Consider the following 26,471-nt stretch of genomic DNA (forward strand, 5'->3'; position numbering starts at 1 on the left):
CTATAAAGCCATCAATATTATTATCATTCATCCAAGCATTGCAAATTGATAAATAAACTGCACATGCACCAACGTTCTGAATATATGGAGAGCTCCTTGATTCTAGAAGACAGTGTTGCTGGCTTTCCATATCAGGCCCAGGACCTGTTGCAGAATTAAGTTGCATGAGAACACAATTCAAGTAATAAAAGCAAGTCTCAAATAAACTCAAGTTTTATTTGATTGTAAACTCTTTCTGCAACATGATATTGACAACCTTTCAAACATCCAAGACTTTCACAAATTACAACACCAGCAGATGCTAACAGAATACTTCAAATATTCCAGCTCATGTGCTTAATAGAAACAGCAAATAGCAATCTCACATATTTGAAAACAGCTTAAGGCGACTGCGCATCTTACGATTGGTCTGCAACCCAATATCAGAATAAATTGTAGTAGAATTTGATGTTAATATTGAGACATGGAATATCTTACTGTCTTATGTTCTCAATCATCGTACAAATACCTATGTTCAAATCTGTGACTATGCTATCATCCTTCTTAGAATATAAGCAAATTTAATATCTAGTCGTAATGACGTCATAGCAGTCGTACGATTGGCTACGATTTGAAACTAATTTGGCCTTTACTCTAGAATAAAGGCTTGCAATCTTTCAAAATGGTTATATTAGTATTCTTTCAACTGATTTAACCTCAAATAAAACGATGTTCCATTCACATTTTCAGAAAATGAGTAAAATGCGATTTGTTCCAAAATAGGATCGCAAAAAGTCGTAAGATGTGCAGTGGCCTTTACAGTTAGAAAAATCTAATCCCTTCTCAAGTACCAGTAACCAAATGTCATTGAATATCGAAGTCAGTAGATGGAATGGAAGAATACATAGTACCCTGTTATGTCCGACTCTCTGTCAGTTGATCTATTCTTCCAGAATTTTGCACTCTTCTGATAAAGTAACAGGTAAAAATCATCTTTCATTTAAATGGTGGATAAAGAATGTTATAGACCTTTCTATCTTTTTCATAGATGCAGTGTTATTCGGCATATTCTATCATTCAAGTAAAACAGATTGGTAGGAGCTACACACACAATTTCATAAGGCTACTTCAAACAAGTATGAACATGAGGTAATCATCAAATGCAGCTTTCCATCACAGGAAATACCTCACAGAGTTCTTTGTCTGTAAGCCTGTTCTTGAGTCTGATCTCATTCAGTTTCTGCAAGTATTTATCTTTATCTGCCATGAAGGATGGAACGCTGACGACGCCTTCAGCAAAGACTGCCTCATTCCGCAATCGCTCTATATCCTGATAAGCCACACGACCCATCTTGACCAGGGCATGGAAGTCGATATCAAAACGGAAGCGTAAAACCTGAAGAGCACCATTGAGGTATACTTGATCCTTGTTGAAACAACCTGAAACACAAGCAGGACAAGAAATTATAACAAGTGATAAATCTATCTTAGGCTAAATAAATGTTCAGATATTTGAGGATGTGTAATACACACGGGCGATGCTAATCATTCAATTTATCTTCTACCTAAGGGCTTACTTCTACCATCAGGTTTGGGTGACTAAAACATCTATGAATATTTATTCTTTAATTACACAAAAAACATGATATGAAATTAGCTTGGACCAGTCACCTCTTTATAGGTCAAGTCCACCCCAGAAAATTGTTGATTTGAATTGATAGAGAAAAATCAAACAAACATAACACTGAAAATTTCATCGAAATCAGATGTAAAATAAGAAAGTTATGACATTAAAAGTTTTGCTTATTTTTCACAAAACAGTTAAATGCACAACTCAGCGATATGCAAACGAGAGAGTCGATGATGTCTATCACTCACTATTTCTTTTGTTTTTTATTGTTTGAATAATATAATATTTCAATTTTTACAGATTTGACAATAAGGACCAACTTAACTTAACCATAAACTGTTAATAAATTGGTAATTCCACATGTTCAGGGAGAAATAAAACTTTGCTGCACTTGACAAGGAGAAAATTAGAATATTTCGTATAATAAAATACAAAAGAAATAGTGAGTGGGTGACGTCATCAGTCTGCCAATTTGCATACCGACCATGATGTGCATATAACTGTTTTGTGAAATTAAGCTAAACTTTAAAATGTCATAACTTTCTTATTTTACACCCGATTTTGATGAAATTTTCAGTGTTTTGCTTGTTGGATTTTTCTCCTTTTTTTCAAATAAACTTTTTGTTAGAGTGGACTTGTCCTTTAACTTGTTGAATTGTCCAGCCTAAAACCAGGGTTGCTTTGAAATGAAATCTATTGACTAAAGATCTTGGTACAAACTGCATTTCTACAGGAAATGTAAGAAAGACTAACTACCATCAGTGGAAATGTATGTTATGAATTCCTATTCTTGATAGTATAGTAAGGATGAATAATGAAATTGTAATTCCATTCACAAACCTGGTTTAGAAGTGTCCACTTGCCCTCTCTTTGCCCGCATACAATAGTCCCATCGAACCTCAGGGCTTTGGATAAACCTTGACAGGTGTTCAAATAATTCCCTGAATGGCAGTAGAGATGCCTGATAGACAGTATAATACAGCATAGCTGACCTCCACAAACAAGGATCATCCCTCCCTAGGACACTGTGAAGACTGGCTAAACCCTCCTCTGTAGGATTCATTGGAAGTAGCTTGTGTCGCTTACGACCTCGGTTGTTGTGCCAGGGTTGGTAGCGGTTATTGGCACTTCTCATATAATGAGTTCCTAATAGAAAAAAAAAACATCATTGTAATTTGCAACTTAAAATGGTACATGTATGTAACCTGCAAACATGTCAAAGTAGTAGATACCAATGATAACTGTTAGTACTTTAACAAAATATGGTAATACTGAGGTTAACTTTACTTTCTCTCTCCTTTGTTATTGAAGAATAAAAATTTGATTCAGATATGTTAGCTTTCAATAATAAATAGATCCTGATGTCCTGATTACAACTTCATTTCTTAAAATGATGCAGGTAATTTTTCCTTCATGGCCTTAAAAATGTCAAATCAAACAAAAGGTTAATTACCAAATCTGTATTTTCGGTATTTGAAACTTCATAACAGATCAAAAACTTACCAATCTCATGCTGAAGTAATCCTTTGGCCCAACCTCTCCTCAAAACTTTACTGTTCACATTCATGGTAGGTCGTGATCTTAGTCTGGTCATAACTGCTCGAGACAAAAGATCGGGGGTTAGATTCAAGTAAACTTGATTGTCCAGTCCTTCTGCATTCACAAATCCTTTGAAGAGTCCAGTGAATTCTGTTTCTGTAAGTCGAGCCCCAGCAATAGCCTCCTCAAAAGCCTCATAGCTTCCATATCTATCTAGAGCATTCTCCATGATCCTCAAAGCCTAAGAGTAGAAATAAAACATCTAATTATTATTGATGCAAAGGATTGAAAAGCACATACCGGGTATATTAGAAAGGTACATATAAACCAGGGGCGGTGAGGCTAATTTGAAAGTGGGGGGGGGGGTGGCACTGGGAAAAAGGGCACCTTTTCTTTCATTCAGGGCACTATCTTAAAACAAAGAAAAAATTACTGACCTACAGGGGTGTGATGAGCAAAAATTTTGAAGGGGCTAGATGTGTTGCATCACTTTTAAGTTTATAAGAAGCTGCAAGTGAGCAAAAATTAGACATTTTATGATAAAAATCCAATTTTGTGATAGAATTTCAAATATTCAGAAAATAATATATTTCACCCTTGTCTCTTTCCTTCTCTTATCTTTTCTCTTTTTTTCTTGGTTGTAATTTTTTTATTTTATCTTCTTTTTTTTTTGGGGGGGGGGAAGAGTCCCCCATCTGTACGCCACTGTTTATCTACCCACTCACATGACTCATGAAACTTAAGGCATGTATGATTATTCTTAAAAGTTTTTTTCCTTCATTAGTAGTAACATATAAAAATGAGAATATTGTTTTCTTGTTTCAAAGGGGCACTCGTTAACACATTAAAGGGCCCTTCTCAGGTGAAGGGCACAGATTCCACAGAACATGTTCGTGAGTGGCACTTTTCTTAGGTAAAAAGCAAAACTGATTCAAGAAAGGGCACTTGCAATAGCCAAGTGGTAAACGGGTCCTTCTCAAGTGAAAGGGACACAGAACACATTCATTAGGGGGCATTTTTCGGTAAAAATTGGCATCGACACAAGAAATTGCACTTGCTAACACCAAAAACGGGTCCTCCTCAGGTAAAAGTTGCACAGTACACGTTCATGAGGGGCGTTTTTCTTGCACTTTTTCGATGCTTCAATAAGTAGGGGGGGGCACTGTGCCCCCTCCCCCTAGGATCACCGACCCTGATGTAAACCTTCTTTTCTAGGGATTTATAAAAAAAATCCAGGTGACAATTCCTAGTATCCATAATCCTGAGTAAGTGTACATGTAGTCAACATATTTCAGCAGAACAAAAAAGATGGTACAGAGAGAGACTGAAGATTATAGTCTATGTTTGTGGTTGCATGTTTAATTAGTAGATATTTACTCTTTAGTTTAAACAAAGTTTAGCCAAGGTAATTGCTGGTCAGTATGCACCATTCTTCAGTTTTATTGAAAATTAAATTGATCACAACTACACCTCCACAAATTAGCGGTTCGAATCAATCTTATTTACATTAGCTTCCACAGTGCTTAGAAATAGGCGATGCCACAAAACTTACAGTAGCTTACCTGAGGTATAAGTTTGTTGGAAGCTTGACTATAGCTCTTCATCACCTTTTCGGATGCTGGATTATCATATTCAAATTCAGGGTTGTAACGACCCCTTAATCGCATGAATTTCTCCTTTTCTGATTGAACATTATTTGGTTTGATTGCTTCTAAGATGTACACTGATTTTGTCTTTTTCTTCTGAGGTTTGGCTTTATCACCATCTTCTGTAATCGATTCATTTTTCAGGCTTTGTCTTTGATTTTTTGGATGATGTTGTGAATCTGAATGTTCCGATGCCGAGACTGCTGTGCTTGAACTTGAACGCTTTCCAGATTTTCTTGATCTTGCAAGTCCCTCATCTTTCTTTTTATTAATTCGTGGTAACTTCCCGGGCATGCCGGGAGGTTTCACCTTTTTATCCGTATCACCAGACTTCAATTTCCTGCGGGGACACTTTCCTGTTGAAGAAACAGAAGCAACACTTTTATTGTCAGCAACACACAAGACTGACTGAGGACTTGATGGATGCACCGGCGTCAACTGCGAACATGCCAATCCATCGGGGTTGCGCTGGATGCTCTTGGGCCGGGCGACTGGACGAAGTTTATTTCGAGTCAACTTTCCTCTTCGATTTAATAGATGATGTTGTTTTATTGGAGTAATAGATGTATCTATCGGCAAAGATTCTATGGCAATCATTATACTCGAAGTATATTCATCTTTCTTCTAATCGTAACCAGTGGTGAATTTTTGAATAAGAAAGCGTAGTTTGGTTCGTTTCAGAGATTCGTATGACTACGATCCAATCTAGCTCGCTATGCACAAATGCTTGGCAACAGCACAGCTGATGCTGCAAAAACAACGCAATTTTCAATGTAAAAATTGAATCGAAAGAGGGCAGTATAGCACAAACGACGATGCTTGAATATGCGAGTCGACCTCAGCCCTATATATTATATCATTTAAAAATTATCATTCTTGTTGTTATTATTTTACGACTTTTATTATTATCATTGTTTTGGGGTGGGGGTTAAGGGGATCCAATTTCAATTAACACTACCGTATCCAGCATTAACTATGACAAAGAAATGGATGGGCGCTGGGCCCATGAACAAATAGAGTCAGACAATATTTGGGCCCATTAGCCTAATGCTCTTGAGTGATGCTTTAAAGGTCAAGTCCACCTCAGAAAAATGTTGATTTGAATCAATAAAGAAAAATCAGACAAGCACAATGCTGAAAATTTCATCAAAATCGGATGTAAAATAAGAAAGTTATGACATTTCAAATTTTCGCTTATTTTTAACAAAATAACTATATGAACGAGCCAGTTACATCCAAATGAGAGAGTTGATGATGTCACTCACTCACTATTTCTTTTGTTTTTTATTGTTTGAATTATACAATATTTCAATTTTTACGAATTTGACGATTGGGACCTCCTTGCCTGAAGCACAAAATGTTAAAATAATGGAATTCCACGTGTTCAGGGAGGAATGAAACTTCATTTCACATGGCAATGACGAGAAAATCAAAATATTTCATATTTCAAACAATAAAAAACAAAAGAAATAGTGAGTGAATGACATCATCGACTCTCTCATTTGGATGTAGCTGGCTCGTTCATATAACTGTTTTTGTGAAATGAAGCGAAACTTTGAAATGTCATAACTTTCTTATTTTACATCCGATTTTGATGAAATTTTCAGTGTTATGCTTGTTGAATTTTTCTCTTTTTATTCAAATCAAGTTTTTGTTGGGGTGGACTTGTCCTTTAAGTTTGTTCAGGCGCGTACCCCCAAAAAAAGAAGGGAAAAAAGATGGAAGAAAAGGAAAAGCGAAGGGAGGAAATGGAAAAAAGATAGCTTTGTGTGTGTTTTTTTTTTTCTTTTTATTCTTTACTTTTTTTCTCAAAAGAGAAACTCCTTTACTCTTGCTCTAAATTTATATATGAATTTTTACTTCCGCGCTGCACGCGATTAAATGACAATATTGCAGTTCTCCATCGTTTCCCCGACCTTTTCTCTAACCTTTTTTTTCCACTTTCAGCCATATGTGTTTCTTGCCAGGTAAAGTTCAAATGTATACATTAGGGCATGGAATTAGAGTAAGGTTAGGCCGAAGTATATGAAGTTATATCTTTTTTTATTTTTTTAATTGATCGCGCAACTTCTGGTCGGGTCTGCTCCGGGCGGGTAAAATCTTTCTATCAATTTCTGCCGTCACCTCCACACTTCAGGATAAGTCACAGAAATTTTACATATCCATTTTAATATAATTTCAATAAATCACAGAAGTTTCAACTTTTTGCGCACTATTTTCTTTGTAATGAAGTTCAATAATCTTAGAAAATCATTTGAATTAAAGCCGATGGGGTATTAGAGATATCTGTATTTGATTAAACGTCCGCCCTTTGAAATTTCAGAGTTTCATTGCTTTGCGCGGGGAGGAATATCTTCTTCCCGGCATAATTCTTCTCCTCTGTTTTGCGAGTTAACGATATCACTGTCGCTAAATTGTTTGTAATCAAATCTGATCTTTCCGAGGGAAGTATTCAATATATCTTAGAGAATACCCTTTTCTCGGGACCCCTTTCTTTGCAAAAAAAAATGATAGAACGCTTTAGCTTCCGCGCTTCGCGCGGGGTTATTATTTTAATTTCCTCCATTGTACTTTTTTGTGCGTTCACAATCACTTTTGAAAACAAGGTTCAAAATCACAATAAAGTCAACTGAATTGGAGCTGATAAAGGTACTATAGACAAGAGAGACGGCTCCTTTTCATTTTAATTTATGAAACACCGAAAGCCCCTCCCTGCACCCACCGCCTAGGGAACGCACTTCGCGCGGTCTGTATGTGTAGTCACGCTTCGCGTGCATTTACCGCCCCCTCCAAAATGAAATCCTGGCTACGTGGTTGAGTTTGTTCAACAATACTCGTCATTTCACGGCTGAATGAATATTTAATGAAAACAAAAAAAATGCGATTTTCAAATATCTTAAGCAACTATACTGCTTCGTTTTGGGAACTGAAATTATCTTATTAACCTGTGTTTGGATATGTTCATGACTAATTGATGCTTCATGATTCTAAGCCGTTTGATTAAACATTCACACTTGAATGAACATGTGGAATGTTGATAGATCTTTTTTATGTTTGCATGTCACAAACCTTCTTGCATAGTTCATTTGATTTGATTTTTATGAAAACCCCGATGTCTAATGAATAGTGAGCACACAATTATGCAAATGAGATCGTTTAAGCACGAGTTCAAGGCCTTAGCCCTTGGCCTTGGTCCCACTTTGTGCCGTATCGAATGAATGTTTTGTTGTGAGCGCCTTCTGGATATAGTGTCTCTCTGAAACCATGGAGAAGTTTCATGAAAAATCTGTTTGCAGAACTAATGAAATCGTCCATGAGACAAAACGTCATTTAACTTTGATTTCCTCTATCATAGATTTTGATTTCCTCTCTCATAGAACTTGTGTGCATAAAGTTACCCCTTATTCAATATGGTGGAACTTTTTTTTCTTCAAAACTGTCTTGCGCAAGTCATATGGCAGTAATGGGTAGAATTCTGTGCAAAAATGAAATCGATTTGTTTATAGTTATGGATGAGTGAGCACGCATCAAGGGGGGGGGGGTGGCATTTTCAATGTCACAAATTCATTTTGAGGGGTTATAAAATAAAAAATGGGGGCAAATTCAGTTTTAAACGTGATTTCAATGCTGTTGATTTTATCATCCGTCATTTTTATCACCACACACTTTCCGAACTTTTACACTGTCATGAGCGAGCACACTTGAAAACGTAGGAATAAATACTCTTTATGTTGCACAAATGTATTCTTTTCCTAACAATTTCTCAGGATCAATCCAATTTATGGACAAATCAGTGGCGGATCAAGAATTTAAAAATGGGGAGGGGAGCCACTAACATTTTTGCATCACTTTTTATTGTCAGTTTTACTATGGATTACAAGTTTAATAATCGACATTTTGTTTAAACAATTTACTTGAAAAGGCAATGTCTGCCTTTTGTTAATAATTACTTTTAATGGCTGGTTTCACCAAAATGGCAATCTTCCTTTTCTATTATCCATTTGATATTTCAACATGTTGGGCACGGCCCTCCTTTCAATTCATTGACTTTATTTTTGTTTGCTCTTGCCACACCTATAGAATAATTTCCGAATATTTGGTGATTGGTATTCTTGTTCGATTCTTATAGGACTTGTGCTCAAATATGTTCAATTATCATGCCATGTATGTCGTATTCCTTTATTCTTTATTCACTATACGTATTTGAAATTATATCTTGATATTTGAATGTACTATTTAGGTGTATCTCACTACATATTATTTTATTTTGGAGCTTCTCACTTTATGTCCTCCGCCAATGTCTGTTTCGATTATATTCGTTCCGTTCTCACCTACTTTGGATCGTTCACACTAGGTCTTTGCCCTTCGTTCTCGGTTTTGTGTAAGAATCATTTGTGTTGCGCCTCCTCTTCATGTTCTTTATGTGTTTTGTGTTCTTTGCCTTCTCCCCTCGCTGTTACTTTGCTTGACTGCCTTTTATATGACCTTGACCGACACTTTATTGGACATAACACAACACTTTCGGATATGTACTGACTTCTTAGCATACACACCAGTTTCCATTTACATCATTTGATAATGATGACTTCTTTATCGAATTGAGACCTAAGGATACTGTACTTAGCAACCCAATGAATCCTTCTTTTTATGATAATTTTGTTACTAAGAATATAAATTTAGCTTCGGAAGAATTGGATCTCGATTTTGAACAGGATCATGATATATTGCAAAATCCTTCTTCTGAGTATATTACGCAACATCAGGTAAATAATCTTACAAAAAAAATTAATGACGATACAATCTGCATAATGGATGCCAATAGAAGTTTCAATAAACATTTTGATGAACTTCAGTTATTTTTTAATAACACTTCAAATTCTAAAAAAAATGCCCCTTTTCTTCAATTGACCTCACCGAGACATGGATATCGTGCGATTCTAACCATCCATTTTCACTAAACAGATATGATTTCGTAATGAATAATCGAGAAGACAGACCTGGTGGTGGGGTAGCGTTCTATATTTCACATGACTATGAGTATACGGTTTGTGACTATCTCAACTCCATGAACCCCACTGTAGAATCTCTATTTATTGAAATTAATATTCCTGGTAGCAAAAATATGATTATTGGTGTAGTTTATAGACCCCCAAACTCAAATACGAATGACTTTCTAACTTACCTTTCCGAAACAACAATAATCCAGCTCTCGTTAATAAGGATGTAGTATTTATAGGTGATTTTAACATTGATTTATTGAAACACAACAATGCATCTCAAGATTTTCTTGAAACTTTTTTTTCGGCCTCCTTCTTGCCACTGATTTCTAAACCTACTCGTGTAGTTAAAGAAATTGCTACCACTGGCGTAAATCCGGGGGGGGGGGATGGGGGGATATATCCCCCCACTTTTCGAGGAGGGGGATGGCCTGTACAAACATCCCCCCCACAAAAAATCACAAGAGATAATTGTTTTGTTGGTGAAAATTCTTCCTAAAATACCGCTTAACAAATAAAACAATATCATTGGATCATAAAATGCAAATAAAGAGCAAGTTCATCATTTGCAAACGAAATACTTTTGTCCTTATTATAACATTGAAGAGAAACCCCCGTTTCTTCCAATTCATCAATGTTGGGGTTTTGGGGGGAGGGATTAAGATGGAATGTTAAAACATTTTGAATGTAATCTCTAATAAAACCATTAAACCATCATGGGGGGCACATGCCCCCCCCCCATCGGCTGACCGACCCCCCCCAAAAAAAAAACAGGGGGGAAGGAGGGAGAAAGGAAGAGAAACGTAGTGGGAAAGAAGAAAATATAATTCATTATAATGTTATATTATAATTATTTATGTTACATTACATAAGAAACATTTTTATAATAACTTTATGAAACATAATTTGCCCAGGGCCTACGTCTTCATTGTTCCTGGTGCTCGCATTGTCTGTTTAACAAGATATATAATCCTGTTGTACTAAAACATCACGTTTTCAAGTCAATATAAACCAAATATATTTTCTAGCACTTGAGTTATCATATATTGACATATGCTTCTTTTACATGACTCAAAAAGTGATTGCCCCATGTTAAGGTCTCCGTATATAAACATTTCCTGTCCGTGATTACGTTCGCATTAGTGGATTGGTGAGATATGTCTGCTCTTCGTGAATTCCTAAAATCAGTCCTTAAAATGTCCCTCCTTCTGATCTGAATATGAAAAATTTTCAGCTCGCGCTTCGCGCTCGCATCATTTGGTTAATGGAATACCTATATGGTCATAGTTAATTCCTACAAAGAAACCTTAGAATGCCCCACTTCAGGTCTGAAATTATCTAAATTTTCAGCTCGCGCTTCGGTGAGATGCGTATGATAATCATGATTGCAATGACTACAAAGAGTGTTTCATTTGTTCAGATGTAATTCTAATAAAATCAGCAAGCGCTTGGCACTCGCATTAGATGACTATGGTGAGATATGCATACTCTTAATGGATTCCTAAAATATATTCCTTAAAATCTCGCTGTTTGTGGTCAAAATATACGAAAATTTCAGCTCGCGCTTCGCGCTCGCATTGTTTAGCAAGACAGGTACCTATCATGATTACATAAATTTGATTATAATGTCCCTTTTTAGGTGTGAATATAAAAAAATCAGCTCGCGCTTCGCGCGCGCACTCAGTGATTCAAAAAGTTTGCTGGTGCCCCCACAATGCCATGACCCACGGAACGCCAGTGTGGACATATCAATGACAATTCCTTGCATATCTAAAAGCATGATTGCAAAAAAATCCTTTAACCTTTTTATGAATTTAATTAATGAGAAATTAGACCTGCATATACCGTTAAAAAAAGATAAGCGTAATACAAACGAAACGATTTCTAAGTCACCATGGATATCGCCATCTATATTACGTTCGATTAATAGAAAAAAATAACTTATTTTATAAATTCAAAATGAAAGGTACAGAACAATAAAAAATAGAATACACATCTTATAAGAATACACTTACTAAATAAATAAAATATTACGCATTGAAAAGAAAAATTACTTTGCGAGGCAGTTGGCTCTAAACACGACATGCAAAACACATGGAAGGTTCTAAAACCGACCATGAATCTATCCAATAATAAATCAAGTATTTCCAAAATTAGATTTAATAATGTTATTGTTGATGATGGTGACAACCTTTCAAATATTTTTAATAACCATTTCTCTTCCATTGGCGCAAATCTGGCTAAAGATATTCCTCCCGCGACGAAAAGTTTTTCGGACTATCTCGGCCCGCCTAACCCAAATTCAATATTTTTTGCTCCAACATATAATCAAGAAGTTATTGATATTGTATCTGGTTTGAAAAATAAAAAAAGCCCTGGCTTTGATGAAATTAATAATTTTATTTTAAAATCCGTAATAAATTCTATTGTTTCCCCGCTGGTGCATATATTCAACCTTTCCTTAGAAAATGGTACAGTTCCAAATCAAATGAAGATAGCCAAGGTAATTCCTTTATTTAAAAAAGTTGATAAGTTGGATGTTGGTAATTACCCACCTATCTCTCTTTTGTCCACATTTTCTAAGATCCTTGAAAGAATAGTATACGTTAGAACCGAAAACTTTTTGTCAATGCATAATATTTTATCTGATGATCAATTTGGGTTTCGCGAAAAGCACAACACCACTCATGCCCTGATGAATTTTGTCAACAAAGTAGTTGTGGGTATTTTCCTGGACTACTCCAAGGCCTTCGATACCATCAATCATGAAATCCTACTTTCAAAAATGTTTCACTACGGTGTGCGAGGGAAGTCCTTGGAGTGGTTCAGGAGCTATACTTATTCAACAGACAACATTACGTGTTTGTTAAAGATCACAACTCCAATTTGAAATATGTTAACTGTGGAGTCCCTCAGGGTAGCTTATTTGGCCCGCTTCTTTTCACAATTTATATAAATGATTTCTGTAGATAATCCCAAATCTTGTCCCTTATCTGGTTTGCAGATGATTCGACCTCATTTTTTTTCTCATCAGAATCCACAAACTTTATAGTTGATGTTATCAATTCTGAACTTATTAATGTTACTGAATGGATAAGAGCCAATCGATTATCTTTGAACCTTAACGAAACAAAATACATGTTATTTAGTAATTCCATAGAAAAGTTACCGATGAACATTATGTTTGATAATACCCCATTAGAAATGGTACCTTACACCAAATTTCTTGGAATAACAGTTGACAGTAAACTTTCTTTGAAAAATCATATTGAAAATATATCCAAAATAATTTCACGAAATATAAGTATCATTAATAGGCTAAAATTTTGCATTCCCTCCACATCATTAATCATGCTCTACTCATCCTTAATCTTGCCTTATTTAAACTACGGGATTCTTACTAGGGGTGATACCCATCAATATTTATTAGATAAATTGTTACTTTTGCAAAAGAAAGCACTTTGTACTATTTATAGTACATGTTTCCGTTCTCATATGGACCCACTTTTTCTAGAAAGTAAACTGTTGAAAGTCAAAGACCTGTATTTACTATAGTTAGGGCACTTCATGTACAGTTATAATAATAATGCACTTCCCCATATTTTTGATGCCATGTTCCCAAAAAATCAATTTTATCATAACTACCCCACGAGGCACTCTGACGAACTTCATATTCCACTTTACAGAACTTTACTGGCCAAAAATACATTCCTCTTCAACGGTCCTAAATTCTGGAACTCACTAGCTAATAATGTTAAAGACATGTGTCTCCTTAAATTCATTCAAACGTAAACTCAAACTTATCCTGCTTAATTCCTCTAATTCTTCGAAACGGAACTAACACTTAATTTTCTTGATTATAATCCTTACATTTTTCACTTTTATTGTTTTATCTTATTTCATCTGATATTGTCCAGTTATATCATCTTTTGTTATTTCACCAGATCAAGCTGGTTCGTGGTCAGCCCTTTCCCATTCTTAGTTTTCCTCCTTTTTAAAATATAGTTATCTTGTCTTGTCCTGTCTCTTGTTTTGTCTTGACTCTTGTCTTCTATGTCTTGTCATCCCCTCTTTCTGTTGTTTTTTCTCTGTCTTGCGCAATATATCCTTTACAACGAAGACTCTTTGTGTGAAAAGCTTTGCATTTGTTCAGTAATTATGTTTGCATCAATATGATTTCTTTTGTTCTCTCTTTCTTTCCTGTAATATATACATGTACGCATATGAGAATAAGTCGACTATATTTTCTTCATTTCCAAGGGGGATCCACACTTTAAAAGATTTGCTTTTTAGTGGACCCCCCTCATTTCCATTTATGCTCTATATTATACTTTTATTTTACGAAGTAAGAATGCCCTTCTGTAAAATTGTACTTGATTTGTATTACTTTATATTACTTTGTATTATGTTTTGAATGGAAATGAAATAAAAAGAATTGAAATTTAAAAAAAAAAATTTCAAATTCTAACATTTCTTTTAATTAGAGAGGATACTACCACAAACCCCTATGATGATACGTCACAAACAATAATGCTCACTCAAACATGCATGAACAAATCCAAATTTTGTGTGGAATGACTTAATGATGGATATAGTAATAATAAAAGAGCATTAGCACCACAAAAAGCACCAAAAAAAACTTCGCCCAACATTTACACAATCTGAAAAACGACTCCTTTGACTTAAAAAAAATCGTCGTTTTCAATTTAATCTTTTAATCCTCATGCATGACTCAGCCGATCAATCTCATTTTTACAAACATGACAAAGGTGATGCTTAATTAGTATTTAAAAACACCTACGAAATATATTAAAATCATTCCTTTCGAAAGTTCAGCATTTTGATATGGAGGCGTACCCTTTTGTTGAGTATAGATGGGCTATGTTCGGTGCTTAATTAAATTAACGGTTAAAAGGCAAACGTCGTGGTAACTTTATATATTGTTTAGCTTCGATTTATAATAACGGTAAAGGGATAAACGTTGTCATTACTCATAACGTGATATAATTATTATTGATTAGCTATTTGTGTTTTATCTTACCGTTGCGGCTAAATTCAAGAGCAACGTTGTGATAAAGTTATAATTTAGTAAACTTTTGTGCTTACGTTAACATTAAATTAAAAGAGGAATGTTGAGCTTATGTTATATTTGGATTAGATTTTGTGCTCAAGTTATACGGTTCAAAGACGAACGCCGTGGTAACGCTGCATTGATTAGTTATGGCGCTTGATTAAAAAGACAAAGGTTGTGATAATGTTATTGATCAACATTGGTGGTTTAGTTTTAATACGGTTAAGAGACAAACGTTGTAGTGAAGTTACATGTTAGTTAACGTTGCTGATTAATTCAACAGTTGAAGATAGTATATATATATATATATATATATATATATATATGTGTGTGTGTGTGTGTGTGTTGGTGTGTGTGTGTGTGTGTAAAGTTATACATGTACAACAGCGTTTGGCAACTCTTTTTATTTAAATACAATTGTTCTCTTCATCCATTTCTTTACTATATATATATATATATATATATATATATATATATATATATATATATATATATATATATATATATATATATATGTATATACATATATATGTATGTATGTATACACACACACATATATACAGTATATACATGTATATATAAGTATATAAGCACAATGTCGAGATTTTCATGCTTTCTAACAAATTTATTCAATTGCCAGCGTTCACAATTTTCGACGATTTTACACGACAGAATTACATCTGTATCTACTGAAGATCAAGTTTTGGGTACAGGTGTATTATCTCTATACATTCCGATCTTCAGTAGATTAAGTATTTGAATTCATTCATATTCATGAAATATGATTGGTTCGTCGCCTTGGTCACATGAAAGTGGTATACATCCCTCCCCTTCTCTCTCTCTCCCCTCTCTTGCTGATGGAAACATTTCATACCCATAGCACGGAGGGTCAGCATACATGTATGTATACACACGGCCATAATGGAATGTGTGCTGTTGAATCCAATGCGTTACATTCTGTGTGTATATCGTGGCGCCTTGAATAACCTACCAGGACCAGTGCACGTATACGGTATACTAATAGGCTACAACGTACATTTTATTTGCGGTGTTATTGATATCAACCTACTAGTGTTCTAGTATAGTAGTAGCAGCCATTTTTGTACTAAAGTATTTACGCTGATCTGTGAATCATAATTCAGTCATATTCCATCTGCATCGAATTAAATATCAATATCGGATCTTTGTGTTGACTAAGAACCCTAAAGGGATCTAATTCCAGGCGAGGGTAAGGTAAGATAGTCGTATTTATACGTGTCTTTAATACGACATCCAGGTTGATGATAATTATCCTGTTAATTTCCACTAAATATTTTCTTTGGTTATATCGGTGGTCGTCTGTTCGACTGGTCTTACTGTATGCTTTCCAAATCAATGTGGAATACAAGCTCTCCATCTTGAATTTAACATAAATTCCATGAGCAGTATATTTCATTTGATTGGTTTTCTTCTGCATTCATATTATTCGAATGATACATTTTTTCATTACAAAACAAACATGAGATATTGATTACTGTTTTTGGCATGAATCATAGAAAACAACAATATTAGAAATTTCAATTCTAAACAATTCTGGATCTACTACCAAATTATAACATTCATAATATGCATGAGGATTGTAACCATAAGCAGATTGCTTGAAAGAAATAAAACAGAATACACAGCAGCACGGCCTAAGTTATATCCTTCATCATTCTGTTTGCATCACGGGAGCATGCATGATTCACGTAGAACCGCGCTCATTTTATAGAATCTTCAACTGTTATTTGTAAAATCACAATGCTTATATGGCCTTGCCCCTAATACACGTACATTCACAATATTTTCCTATACTATAAACCCATCTTTGTATCTTCCGTACAACATCTTCTTCTCGGTAAAGAGGGATAGAGATTCTTTTATTAGAAATTTTGTTTCCAATGGCTTTAACAATAAGTATATGTTACTAAGTTGCAAAAAATATTGGAATAATATATCGTCTAAGTTTTTACTTGCCTAAAACTGTATTACGTACATTGTATTGCTCTTTAATCCTGCCATATTTTTATTACTGTAATTTAGTCTGGGCTGACACATATCAAACCCATCTTAAAAAATTATGTTCCCTTCAAAATAAAATTGTACGTATTATTTCTCCAGACGTCAGTATACCACCAGCAAATACCACGAATTTGTTTCATTCCCTAAAATTGTTGAAACTAGAAGACATCAACAAACTTCAACAATGTCATTTTCTCTACAGATGTTTAAATTCTCAAATTCCACAAAAATTTCGTGATTCATTTACACATGTTTCCAACATACATCATTTTGATACCCGTTCAAATAATCAAATATTCATTCCCAAACATAGAAAAATAATCTTCCAACACAACATTCGTTATACTGGCCCCAAAATATGGAATGAAATTCCGGATTACATAAAAAAATCTTTGTCGACAATCAGCTTTAAATATAAAATGAAAAAATTGCTTCTGTCGTTATATATATAAATATTTCCCTTACGTTTCCTTTGACTTCTAACATGAACCATGGACAAATTGTTGTTGCGGCATTTATACTTTGCCCCCACTGATATTTTGTTGAGCATTCTATTTTATTTCGTAATTCATGCCCGCCTCCCCGCTCACGTCTCCCTCTCTTGTTCACTTTCCTTTTCTTTGTTTTCTTTTTCTTTTCCCTGCCCTTTTTCTTGGTATTGTGTATTGTATTGTATTTTTGTCTATAGGCGTATCCCGCCACAAGCCTCAGCTTTTAGGGTATACGCCTTCTTCCTTAAACCTAATATGTACATATTTATATATATATATTTTTTTATATAACAAATTGATTTATGTATGAATTTATGTTATGAAAAATGTACTGAAATGGAAGAAAATAAATGTTTTATTTGAATTGAATTGAATTGAATACACAAAGATGAAAAAGTACAATATATCATAACAATATTGAAAACTTAACATGAGTAAACAAAATAGATTATTAACTTTCTGCAATTACTTTAATACCCATAATGCGTGTGGATGATGGCAAAAGGTATGTATGCAGCTATAACACCCCCCCCCCAAAAAAAAAATATATATTAATCATTAAATTGCAAACACAATGGCCCGTATTCTGAAATCAGGTTTAACTTAGACCACGGTCTAACTCTGTGCTAACATTATGGGGAGCCAAAAGTTCACAAATTCTCTTTGCGTTGTAAATTTCTCATGTTTACTATTTTGTTTCCTTTTGCTTTCATAATGAAGAAAAATACTTCAGTATCATTTCCAGATGATTATGAAGAATTTGGATGTCAGTTAATAAATTGAATGTGTACTGTAAGGGATTAGTGCTCCAATTTGCTATCCGTAGATAAACCACAACTTTAAACCAGGGTTTAATTTAAACACGAGTTCAGAATATGGGCCAATAAATGTAGAAGTAATAGTAATATAGTAATAACACTTGTACAAACAATGGTGAAAGTAAGCTAGATAGAAGTGAAACAGAGGAAGAGAAATAAGAAATGAATAAAGAAGAACTAAGGAAGAAGAAGGAGATCAAAGAGGAGAGAAGAAATAGGAGGAAGAAAAATAAGGAGAAAGAAGAAGGAAGAATATGATCATCGTGTACATCTGGGTTGTCGGAATAAATTAAGGAGTCCCGATAACCCCGTGAAAGACGAGTGTGGGGTTGTATTCAAGAACGGTTAGTACAATCATTAGGGAATGAGAACTATCTGCCACATGGTCAGGACTTTAGTGCCTGGACTGAGGACAGTTCTTTTCCTATCACCCTTTGTGAAACTCGTCGAGTGCGATCTATTCTCCTATTTTGCTCACTAGACTGCCAAAATATCATCAGGTTGAATATTTTTACACTTTTGGTGATCGACTTATAGAACAGTTTCAAGATAGTTTTGTCGAAATGAAAGCTTCTTAGTTTTCGCAAGAAAAACATCTTTTGATTTGTTTTCTTTTGAATAGTCGGACAGTTCTCCTTCCAAGAGAGCTTATCATCAATGACAGTTCCCGGTTAATTGTATTCATGTACCTGCCCCGGGTACCTGCTCAATGATATCTCCGTGAATGTGGAGTGGTTCATGAATATCACCCTTCCGAAAATCAATTCTAATCATCAAGCATAAGCAACAAATTTGTAGCGAATCCCTAATCCGTACTCGATAGATGTGTGACAAATAATACAAACCATGATCCTAACTATCAACTGGGAGTGGTAAATGATGACCCTGACACATTGGCGGCGGAAGCCAAAAGTTTTAGGAGGGGACAACACCCACAATTTTTTGACAAGCAAAAAAAAAAAAAAAAAAAGGTAATCAGCAACAAATTTAGGGGGGGGACCGTCCCCCCCTCCTCAAATTTAGGGGGGACACGTCCCCCCCCCCCCCCCCCGCTTCCGCCGCCTATGCCCTGACAAGTTCGAGTATGAAAGAAAGAGAGAGAGAGAGAGGGGGGCGGTGTGGCTGGTTGCTCAATTCGAAATATAGAAAGAGAAAGGTGATTTGTGAAGCCAAAACGGATGTCCCTCTCCATTCCCTCAATTTATTTTGAGGGTCAGCACACTAAAAGATTTGCTTCGTTCATGGAGCTATCTGTGTTAATAGCTCCATGCTTTGTTTCATTTTTTTTGTTCTCCTTATCTTCACCATTATAGATCCTCTGTCGTACACCGTTTATCATAATTATTGTGGGCATATATTGGTCCTTAATAGGGACCACCCAACAATTCACCCGTCCAAAAGTAATGGGAAATAACAACGTCAGTGGCGTAATGAGACAAGACACATTTGACGGGGGGGGGGGGGGGATGGCGAATTTGGGCAAAATATCTAACATGCTATGAGAAGGCGAAGCGAGTAAGCAAAAAAAAAAACACATTTAAATACCCCCACTTTGTGATAGATTTGTACATAATATTAAAAAAAATAATATTTCATATCACCATTTTCCAACCCTTCTTTTCATTTTCTCTTCCTTTCCTAGTCGTTATTGTTTAGGGGTCCATCGTTCCAATATACGTCAGTGAATATATGCAGATATTCAAGGTACCATTAGGAATGGGCAGTTGGTCGAAAGTTACCTTACAAGCTGTGATCGTCATTTCGTTTATCTTAACCTTCATCGATTTGGTGCTCGCTCAACGTAAGTGATATTCAAATACATTTTCTGTTTTTGTTGAGGTATAACTCACGTATGAACACGGCAAAACAGCCTTCTGCTGCATCAATCATGTCAATGCCAAGCTGGTATTAACTAACTTCATATGAAACATTTAGCGTGTGGGTTAATCAGTCTTTGTAACTGATACATAGACGACAAAAATTACACTCGGGCCTTTTTTTTATTATAAAAGTGGAGATAAGGACAGAGCTTGGATTTGAACTCACAACCTTTCAATCATGAGTCTAATGATCTATAACCACTGGTAGGTGTGAGGTAAGGAAAATAATGTTAGATGTTCCGTAAATGTTTTGAATACCCTAACAGTGAATTTCCTGTCGAAATCATATCTTTAGGAGCCACTGCCCTACATGCCAAAGCTTGAATTAAGAATCTGCTTAAATGCACCACTTCTTGATCAATAAATGTGTTTATGAAAATTATTTTGGTATATCTAGTTACCATTTTAATCACGTGCAATTGGCGCTGAATAAGCTTTTTTTCAAATCACAATCAAAATTATTGAATTGAATACGCAGTATTCTATTCTCATTATATTTCCTATCCAAGATTGAACCTTAACCCGGTGGCGACACCAGGATTTTTCAACTGGGGGGGGGGGGGGCAAAAAGGAAAAGTTTGGCCCATTTAAAAAAAATCAAGCGCGAGCTAATTTTTTTAAATAGGCCTTATTGATTTGAAAAGGGACCTGTTTAAACTTTTTGCAGTGATTCGTTAAGATCATATCTCACCAAATAAATAATGTGAGCGCAAAGCGAAGCTGAAGATTTGTAATATTTTGAGATGATAACTGGATGCTGTGAGTACTTTTTGTAACCATGAACAGGATGGGTATCTAATTAAACAATTTATGCGAACGTGTAGCGCAAGCAGAAAAAAATATATATTCAGCTATTTTTTGTTGTAAAATGATGAATATGCAGGAACACAAAAACAGTGGAAAATCGAATCGCGAGAAAAATAACTTCCGCATATTGGCGTGACCACTAGATTTTTGTGCCCGCGAAGCGCGGGCTGAATTTTATATAATGCCCTGAAAAATGTATAAGTGACTAATACTAATGGGAGCAAACAGTGACTGGATGAGAAAATTTTCAAAGTTTGAAGAGTGAAAAATGCTGTTTTGTAGCTCTTTAGAGCTTAAGTAGGATGCTTTATAATTATGACAGCATTTATACTTTTTTTCAGTTTTAAAATTTCTGGGAGAGGGGGGGGGGCTGCGACAACGATCTTGACTGATTGTCATTGGGTTGCCATTGCCCCCACCTCATTTGGTGCCGCCACTGCCCTTTCCAACTTCTGTTGAAATATCTTGTGGAATTAGGGTTCTCTACCTGCGTGTGGATCGTCTGTCCTAATTTCTGACGGTAACATTCTTTGAAATGCCCGAGCCTATTAACATTCCTTTTCTTTATCTGTCCCTCTCTCATTCTCTCCTATCTTCACCTCTACGTCAAACCTTGATTTTTTTTTCTTCCCAGATGAAGGTGACCTGCATCTCATGCATGGAACTTCTTCAAGGAACGGTAGACTGGAAGTTTACCTGAACGATGAATGGGTGACGATCTTCGACGGTGGTGGATTCAGCTTACCAGAAGCCGTGGTGGCGTGCAGACAGATGGGTTTTAGTTCTGGATCGGTTGCAGTCTACCACAATGGGATGTTTGGGCGTGGTACATCAAGTGCGAGACTCAAGGAGATACATTGTGAAGGAAGAGAGATGAGCCTCATGGAATGCTCATATAGTGTGTGTAGTGGAATGGACTGCAACAATGATGATGATATTGGAATATCTTGCGGTAACAGTAAGTTACGTTTGCTGCCATATGAAGTATATGAAGCGTTAACAAAAGTATATAAATACACAGTGGTATATACTTTTTAAAAATACTCCATTTCAATCGAGTTTCCCTTATACATTCTTAAAACAGATCAGTAAAAATAGACCAGTGGTCAACCGCGTAGCTAGGATTTCATTTCGGAGGGGGCGGTAAATGCACGCGAAGCGTGCCAACACTTACAGAGCGCGCGAAGCGCGCTTGGGTGCAGGGAGGGGGAGTTTCCCCCTCCCGCGCGAAGCTTTTAGTGTTTCATGAATTCAAATGAAAAGGAGCCGTTTCTCTTGTCTCTAGTACCTCCAATTCGGTTGACTATATTGCGATTTTGTTTTCAAAAGTGATTGTGAACGCACAAAAGAGGTATACAATGGAGGAAATTAAAATGATAATAACTCCACGCGAAGCGCGGAAGCTAAAGTGTTTAATCAATTTTTCTTACCATAAAAAGGGTCCCGAGAAAAGGGTATTCTCAAAGATATATTGAAACTTTCTTTGGAAAGATCGGATTTGATTACAAACAATTTAGCAACAGTGCATATTTTTAACTCGTAAAACAGAGGAGAAGATTGGTAGAGGAAGATATTCCTCCCCGCGCAGAGCAATGAAACTCTGAAATTTCAAAGGGCGGACGTTTCATCAAATGTAGATATCTCTAATACCCAATCGGCTCTAATTCAATTGATTTTCTAAGATTATTGAACTTCATTACAAGGAAAATAGTGCGCAAAAAGTTGAAACTTCTGTGATTTATTAAAATGATCTATCTATATAAAAAGGATGCCTAATTTTTTTGACTTACCCTGAAGCGCTTCATTTTGAATAAAAAGACTTATATAAAAAAAGTGTCATTCAAAATTTCAAACTGAGGGCGCAAAACAGGACAGTAGATATATATATATATAACATGACATTAAAACTTAATTGTTTCAAGTTAAAACATTAACATTTTAACATGGTGAGAAAAGGAATATATATGAATTTCAAATGTAAACTTAAAATTAATCTGCTCAAATTTTTTTAACAACTTATAATCACGAAGGGATAAATACAGAACAGAATCCGGGTACAACAGCAAAAATCTAAATTACGGAAATAAACTTATAATCTGTAAATAAAACTCAAAATTCTCCATACTCTTCAATCAAACTGATTAATGAGGAAGTTATATTAAAAAAACATACACACAACTTAAAACCAGACCCTTAGCTACACTTAACCCCCCAACCCCCATAAACTACAAATAAAGAATAATAATAATGGTAATAAAAAAAAGTTATGATAACTAAATCTAACGTTGTTATCGTTTAAGAATATCGATGCATAAAAGTGTATGCCATCCAAACATCTATAGCAGGACATTTCTATAGCATAAACTAGAGGTTTTACAATTGTAATATGTGTGTGTGTGTGTGAGTCAGAAAAAATGTCCCATCAGTTTGAAGTTTTTTTGTCTAAAGTGTGAACATTTAGTCATTGACTTACGTCCTGATGGAGTTATCCCCTCGGTCATTTGTTTTACCATTTTCATACGGATGCATGCATGACTGACTACGAGACAATCTCCAGAAGGTCGTAAAATCTCATTTGCGCCAATTAAGTCACTGGATGAAGAATGAAGCAAAGTGTGAAAAAAGTAACTTGAACGAATGCATGCACAAAGACACCTAAACATCATTGCACACACACAGACTGACACATCCACACATACCACCACACTCACCCCGCACCCACCCATACATTAACAACATATCACCTCTCCCACACTCACACACATACCACCCACACATTCCAATATATACATTATGAGAGGGAATGTTCTGAACAATTTTGAGACTTTCTTATTGCAAAAAAAAGCTTGCGTATATATCATGAATGTGGGAATTTTCTTAAAGGGAAGTTGACCCTGAAGAAAACTTTCTTGTAAAAATAGCAGAATGAATAGTAAAAAATATTGGTGAAGGTTTGAGGAAAATCCGTTAAAGAGTAAGGAAGTTATTAGAGTTCAAAGTTTTGGATTTGTGACGTCATAAACGAGCAGCTGTCCCATGTGTTATGTAATATAAAATGCATAAATTTCAAATTTTGTATGGTTCCTGATGACTTAATTTTGTTTTCTTTTCATGATCGGATGTGAAACGATTTGTCTATTGATATACAAATGTTACAGTGAAAACCATTTTCAATTTTCTGAGAAAATGACATTTCATTTATTTTTTACCATTCGCTATGTAGGAATGCTGCTCGCATATGACGTCACAAATCAACTAATTGAAATTCTAATAACTTTTTGATTATTTGATGAATTTTTCTCAAACTTTCGGCAATATTTTTCATTAATATTTTTGCTATTTTTACCATAAACTTTTTGTCAGGGTGAACTTCCCCTTTAAGTAAAGTAATGCATTCGAGTGGAACATTAAATTCCTGGCCGCCTCATGAAATACATGATGTATCTCATTTTGGCGACCAAGAATCGGGAGTATGTGAAAGGGGTTCCCAAAGGGCACTGTTTGAAGACCTACTCTGAACATGCCGTTGTCTGTATAGGCCTATATGTAACTGAATTTCAATATATTATGATTAATTTTCGTATTTCGCCTTTAATGTTAAACAATATTTTATAAACACCTTTCTAGTTATGCTAGTTATGCTTTCGATTCAAGCAAAACAGCAATTTTCATAGAACTTTACATCGGTGCCGAAGAGGCCTATAACTGTCGACAAGGGCCCATTTGACCGAAACTATGTAACGTCGATTGTTCATTTTGCAAGCAATGTATAAATTCAAGCACGTTTCATATATTGTTGGTGAGTCATTTATTCACATTTGCATTTCACTCTTATTATTCCTGTCAATCAGGTGAAGATGAAAGGTATTTTCGCACAACTGGATTCAGAAGATGGAGTGGATTTGTAGTCTTACTGATTGCCATACCATTCTGCGGGCATGCTTATAAACGCCGTGGTGCTTATGGTAATCAGAGTCGTTCCATCATCCCTTTACCGCGTTACCATCATGGACGAGTGCCTCTGACGAGTCGTTTGGAAGATACTACCATGACACCATCACCGGGGAGTCCTCCACAGTCCTTCCCAAACTCTCCAGATGGTCTGCCAGCCGAACCGATGGCGAGAGTTTATCCCCATGGATATGTGTCTTATCCTCACCCCAACACTGTACCGCCTTTAAGACCTACGGCAGCTATTTACACTACATCATCTCTGGACACACCCAATGGCTTACCACGCCCATCCCATTTTATCACCAATCAGACCACACCCGATCCCTCATCATACTCGGTACCACCACCAGACTATTCCGAGGTTGAAACAGGAATGGAATCTTCACCAAATGTCCCAAATGAGTCCGTTCTTATTTTAGACCCACCTCCTAAATATGAAGACATCGTAAAATCATGAATTTAATCGCCTCAATAATGTGTTTTTAAAGTCAATTTTTATTTTCTGCATGGAGATATTACTTTGAGGGTAATTGATTAAAACCATTAATTTTCATGTACCCGACTTCACCCTAACGGTCGAAGTGGGGGGGGGGGGGGGGGGAGGCGGAAAAGCAAATTCACCCTCTCAACAGATAAACTACTGTAGATTGATTAGATGTAAGCATGGGTGCCAACGGTGCAAGTATCATCTTAGTCATATTGATATATACAGAGATAATTATTTTAACGACTAGAACACAGGCCTACAAAGTAAAATATAACTTTTCTAATTGCAACGTAATTTGTCATTTTATCATCATTTATAGTGCACTAGTATAATGCAATCTGGAGCGCATATCAAGCAAATTAAATTTTGTTCGAAATCAGCCGGGTACTAGACTGCTAATCAGGTCAAAATATTCCAATACTTTTAATAGATTCTATTCACTGATAGTAAGGTTTTCTTCATATGTGAACGGAACAAAGGTATAGTACCAATGTATTTTGATTGGGGTGAGCTATTTCTCATTTGAAGTACAGGGGTAACACAGTTACACTCTTTTTATGCTTTACCCTTTTTTCACTCTAATATCCCCTTTTTTCATTTTTTTTTCTTTTCTCCTTCATTATTTTAACATCATAGCAACTTCTGTGGTCGTCTCTGTAGTGCCGACATGGAACAGAATTCTAAATAAGACTAGAATAGAAAGTGTAATCCAGTTAGATCCTAACTTTAAAATAAGTGTAGTTCATTTTAAGAATGTGCATATTTATAGACAAAAAATAATCTCATTCGATGGTATTTTGGAGTGGTTCTCAAATAAGGAAATAGTGCTGAGAAAGGATCCTGATAAATGTTATTATTCATTTTTATGTTAGTGTCTTTATATCATATATTGTATCCTTCTGATTAAAAAAAATCGAATTGACTAAAATAATTAGTATAGTCAGCTGGTACAACTGATGTCTAGTCATATTTCCTTTTGAATTCTAATCAGAAATTACTTTTTTTTAGCAAAATATGACTAAATATAACAATAATATTGTATCCAGTTGACCCTTTGATCTTGTCATTTTTAATTGATTTGTTGCAAGCGGATGATGATATCAAATATTGTATTTTGTTAAAAGTTGAAAGA

At 35.4% G+C, this 26,471-nt stretch overlaps 2 protein-coding genes across 3 annotated transcripts; one reads left to right on the forward strand and one right to left on the reverse strand.

Moving 5' to 3' along the window:
- Positions 1–688: 688 nt before the first annotated feature.
- On the reverse strand, positions 689–5,535 carry LOC121408073 (uncharacterized protein KIAA0895-like). The gene is made up of 4 exons (XM_041599403.1): positions 4,711–5,535; positions 3,113–3,389; positions 2,450–2,755; positions 689–1,419 (listed from the first exon to the last, which is right to left on the reverse strand). The coding sequence occupies exons 1-4, from the start codon at positions 5,389–5,391 to the stop codon at positions 1,136–1,138; spliced, it is 1,548 nt and encodes a 515-aa protein (XP_041455337.1). The 5' UTR covers positions 5,392–5,535; the 3' UTR covers positions 689–1,135.
- Positions 5,536–15,755: 10,220 nt separating this feature from the next.
- On the forward strand, positions 15,756–25,456 carry LOC121408076. 2 transcript variants are annotated; one of them, XM_041599406.1, is made up of 4 exons: positions 15,756–16,090; positions 19,854–20,012; positions 21,533–21,856; positions 24,750–25,456. In XM_041599406.1, exons 2-4 carry the CDS (start codon positions 19,901–19,903, stop codon positions 25,307–25,309), a joined length of 996 nt encoding a protein of 331 aa, XP_041455340.1. In that variant the 5' UTR covers positions 15,756–16,090; positions 19,854–19,900; the 3' UTR covers positions 25,310–25,456. The 2 variants fall into 2 exon arrangements, with proteins under 2 accessions (XP_041455340.1, XP_041455339.1); XM_041599405.1 differs by having other exon boundaries at positions 15,757–16,095.
- The last annotated feature ends 1,015 nt before the right edge of the window (positions 25,457–26,471 follow it).

Source organism: Lytechinus variegatus, chromosome 2 (genome assembly GCF_018143015.1).
Source record: "Lytechinus variegatus isolate NC3 chromosome 2, Lvar_3.0, whole genome shotgun sequence".
Classification (NCBI taxonomy): Eukaryota; Metazoa; Echinodermata; class Echinoidea; order Temnopleuroida; family Toxopneustidae; genus Lytechinus; species Lytechinus variegatus.

Excerpts from the sequence above, each read along its gene's own strand:
- LOC121408076 (XM_041599406.1), top strand. The coding sequence starts at position 19,901 with ATGCAGATATTCAAGGTACCATTAGGAATGGGCAGTTGGTCGAAAGTT. Across the intron at positions 20,013-21,532 it reads CGATTTGGTGCTCGCTCAAC|ATGAAGGTGACCTGCATCTC; the intron begins GTAAGTGATATT and ends TTTTCTTCCCAG. Across the intron at positions 21,857-24,749 it reads TGGAATATCTTGCGGTAACA|GTGAAGATGAAAGGTATTTT; the intron begins GTAAGTTACGTT and ends CCTGTCAATCAG.
- LOC121408073 (XM_041599403.1), bottom strand. The coding sequence starts at position 5,391 with ATGATTGCCATAGAATCTTTGCCGATAGATACATCTATTACTCCAATA. Across the intron at positions 2,756-3,112 it reads ATTACTTCAGCATGAGATTG|GAACTCATTATATGAGAAGT; the intron begins GTAAGTTTTTGA and ends TTTTTCTATTAG. Across the intron at positions 1,420-2,449 it reads AGTGGACACTTCTAAACCAG|GTTGTTTCAACAAGGATCAA; the intron begins GTTTGTGAATGG and ends CTTGTGTTTCAG.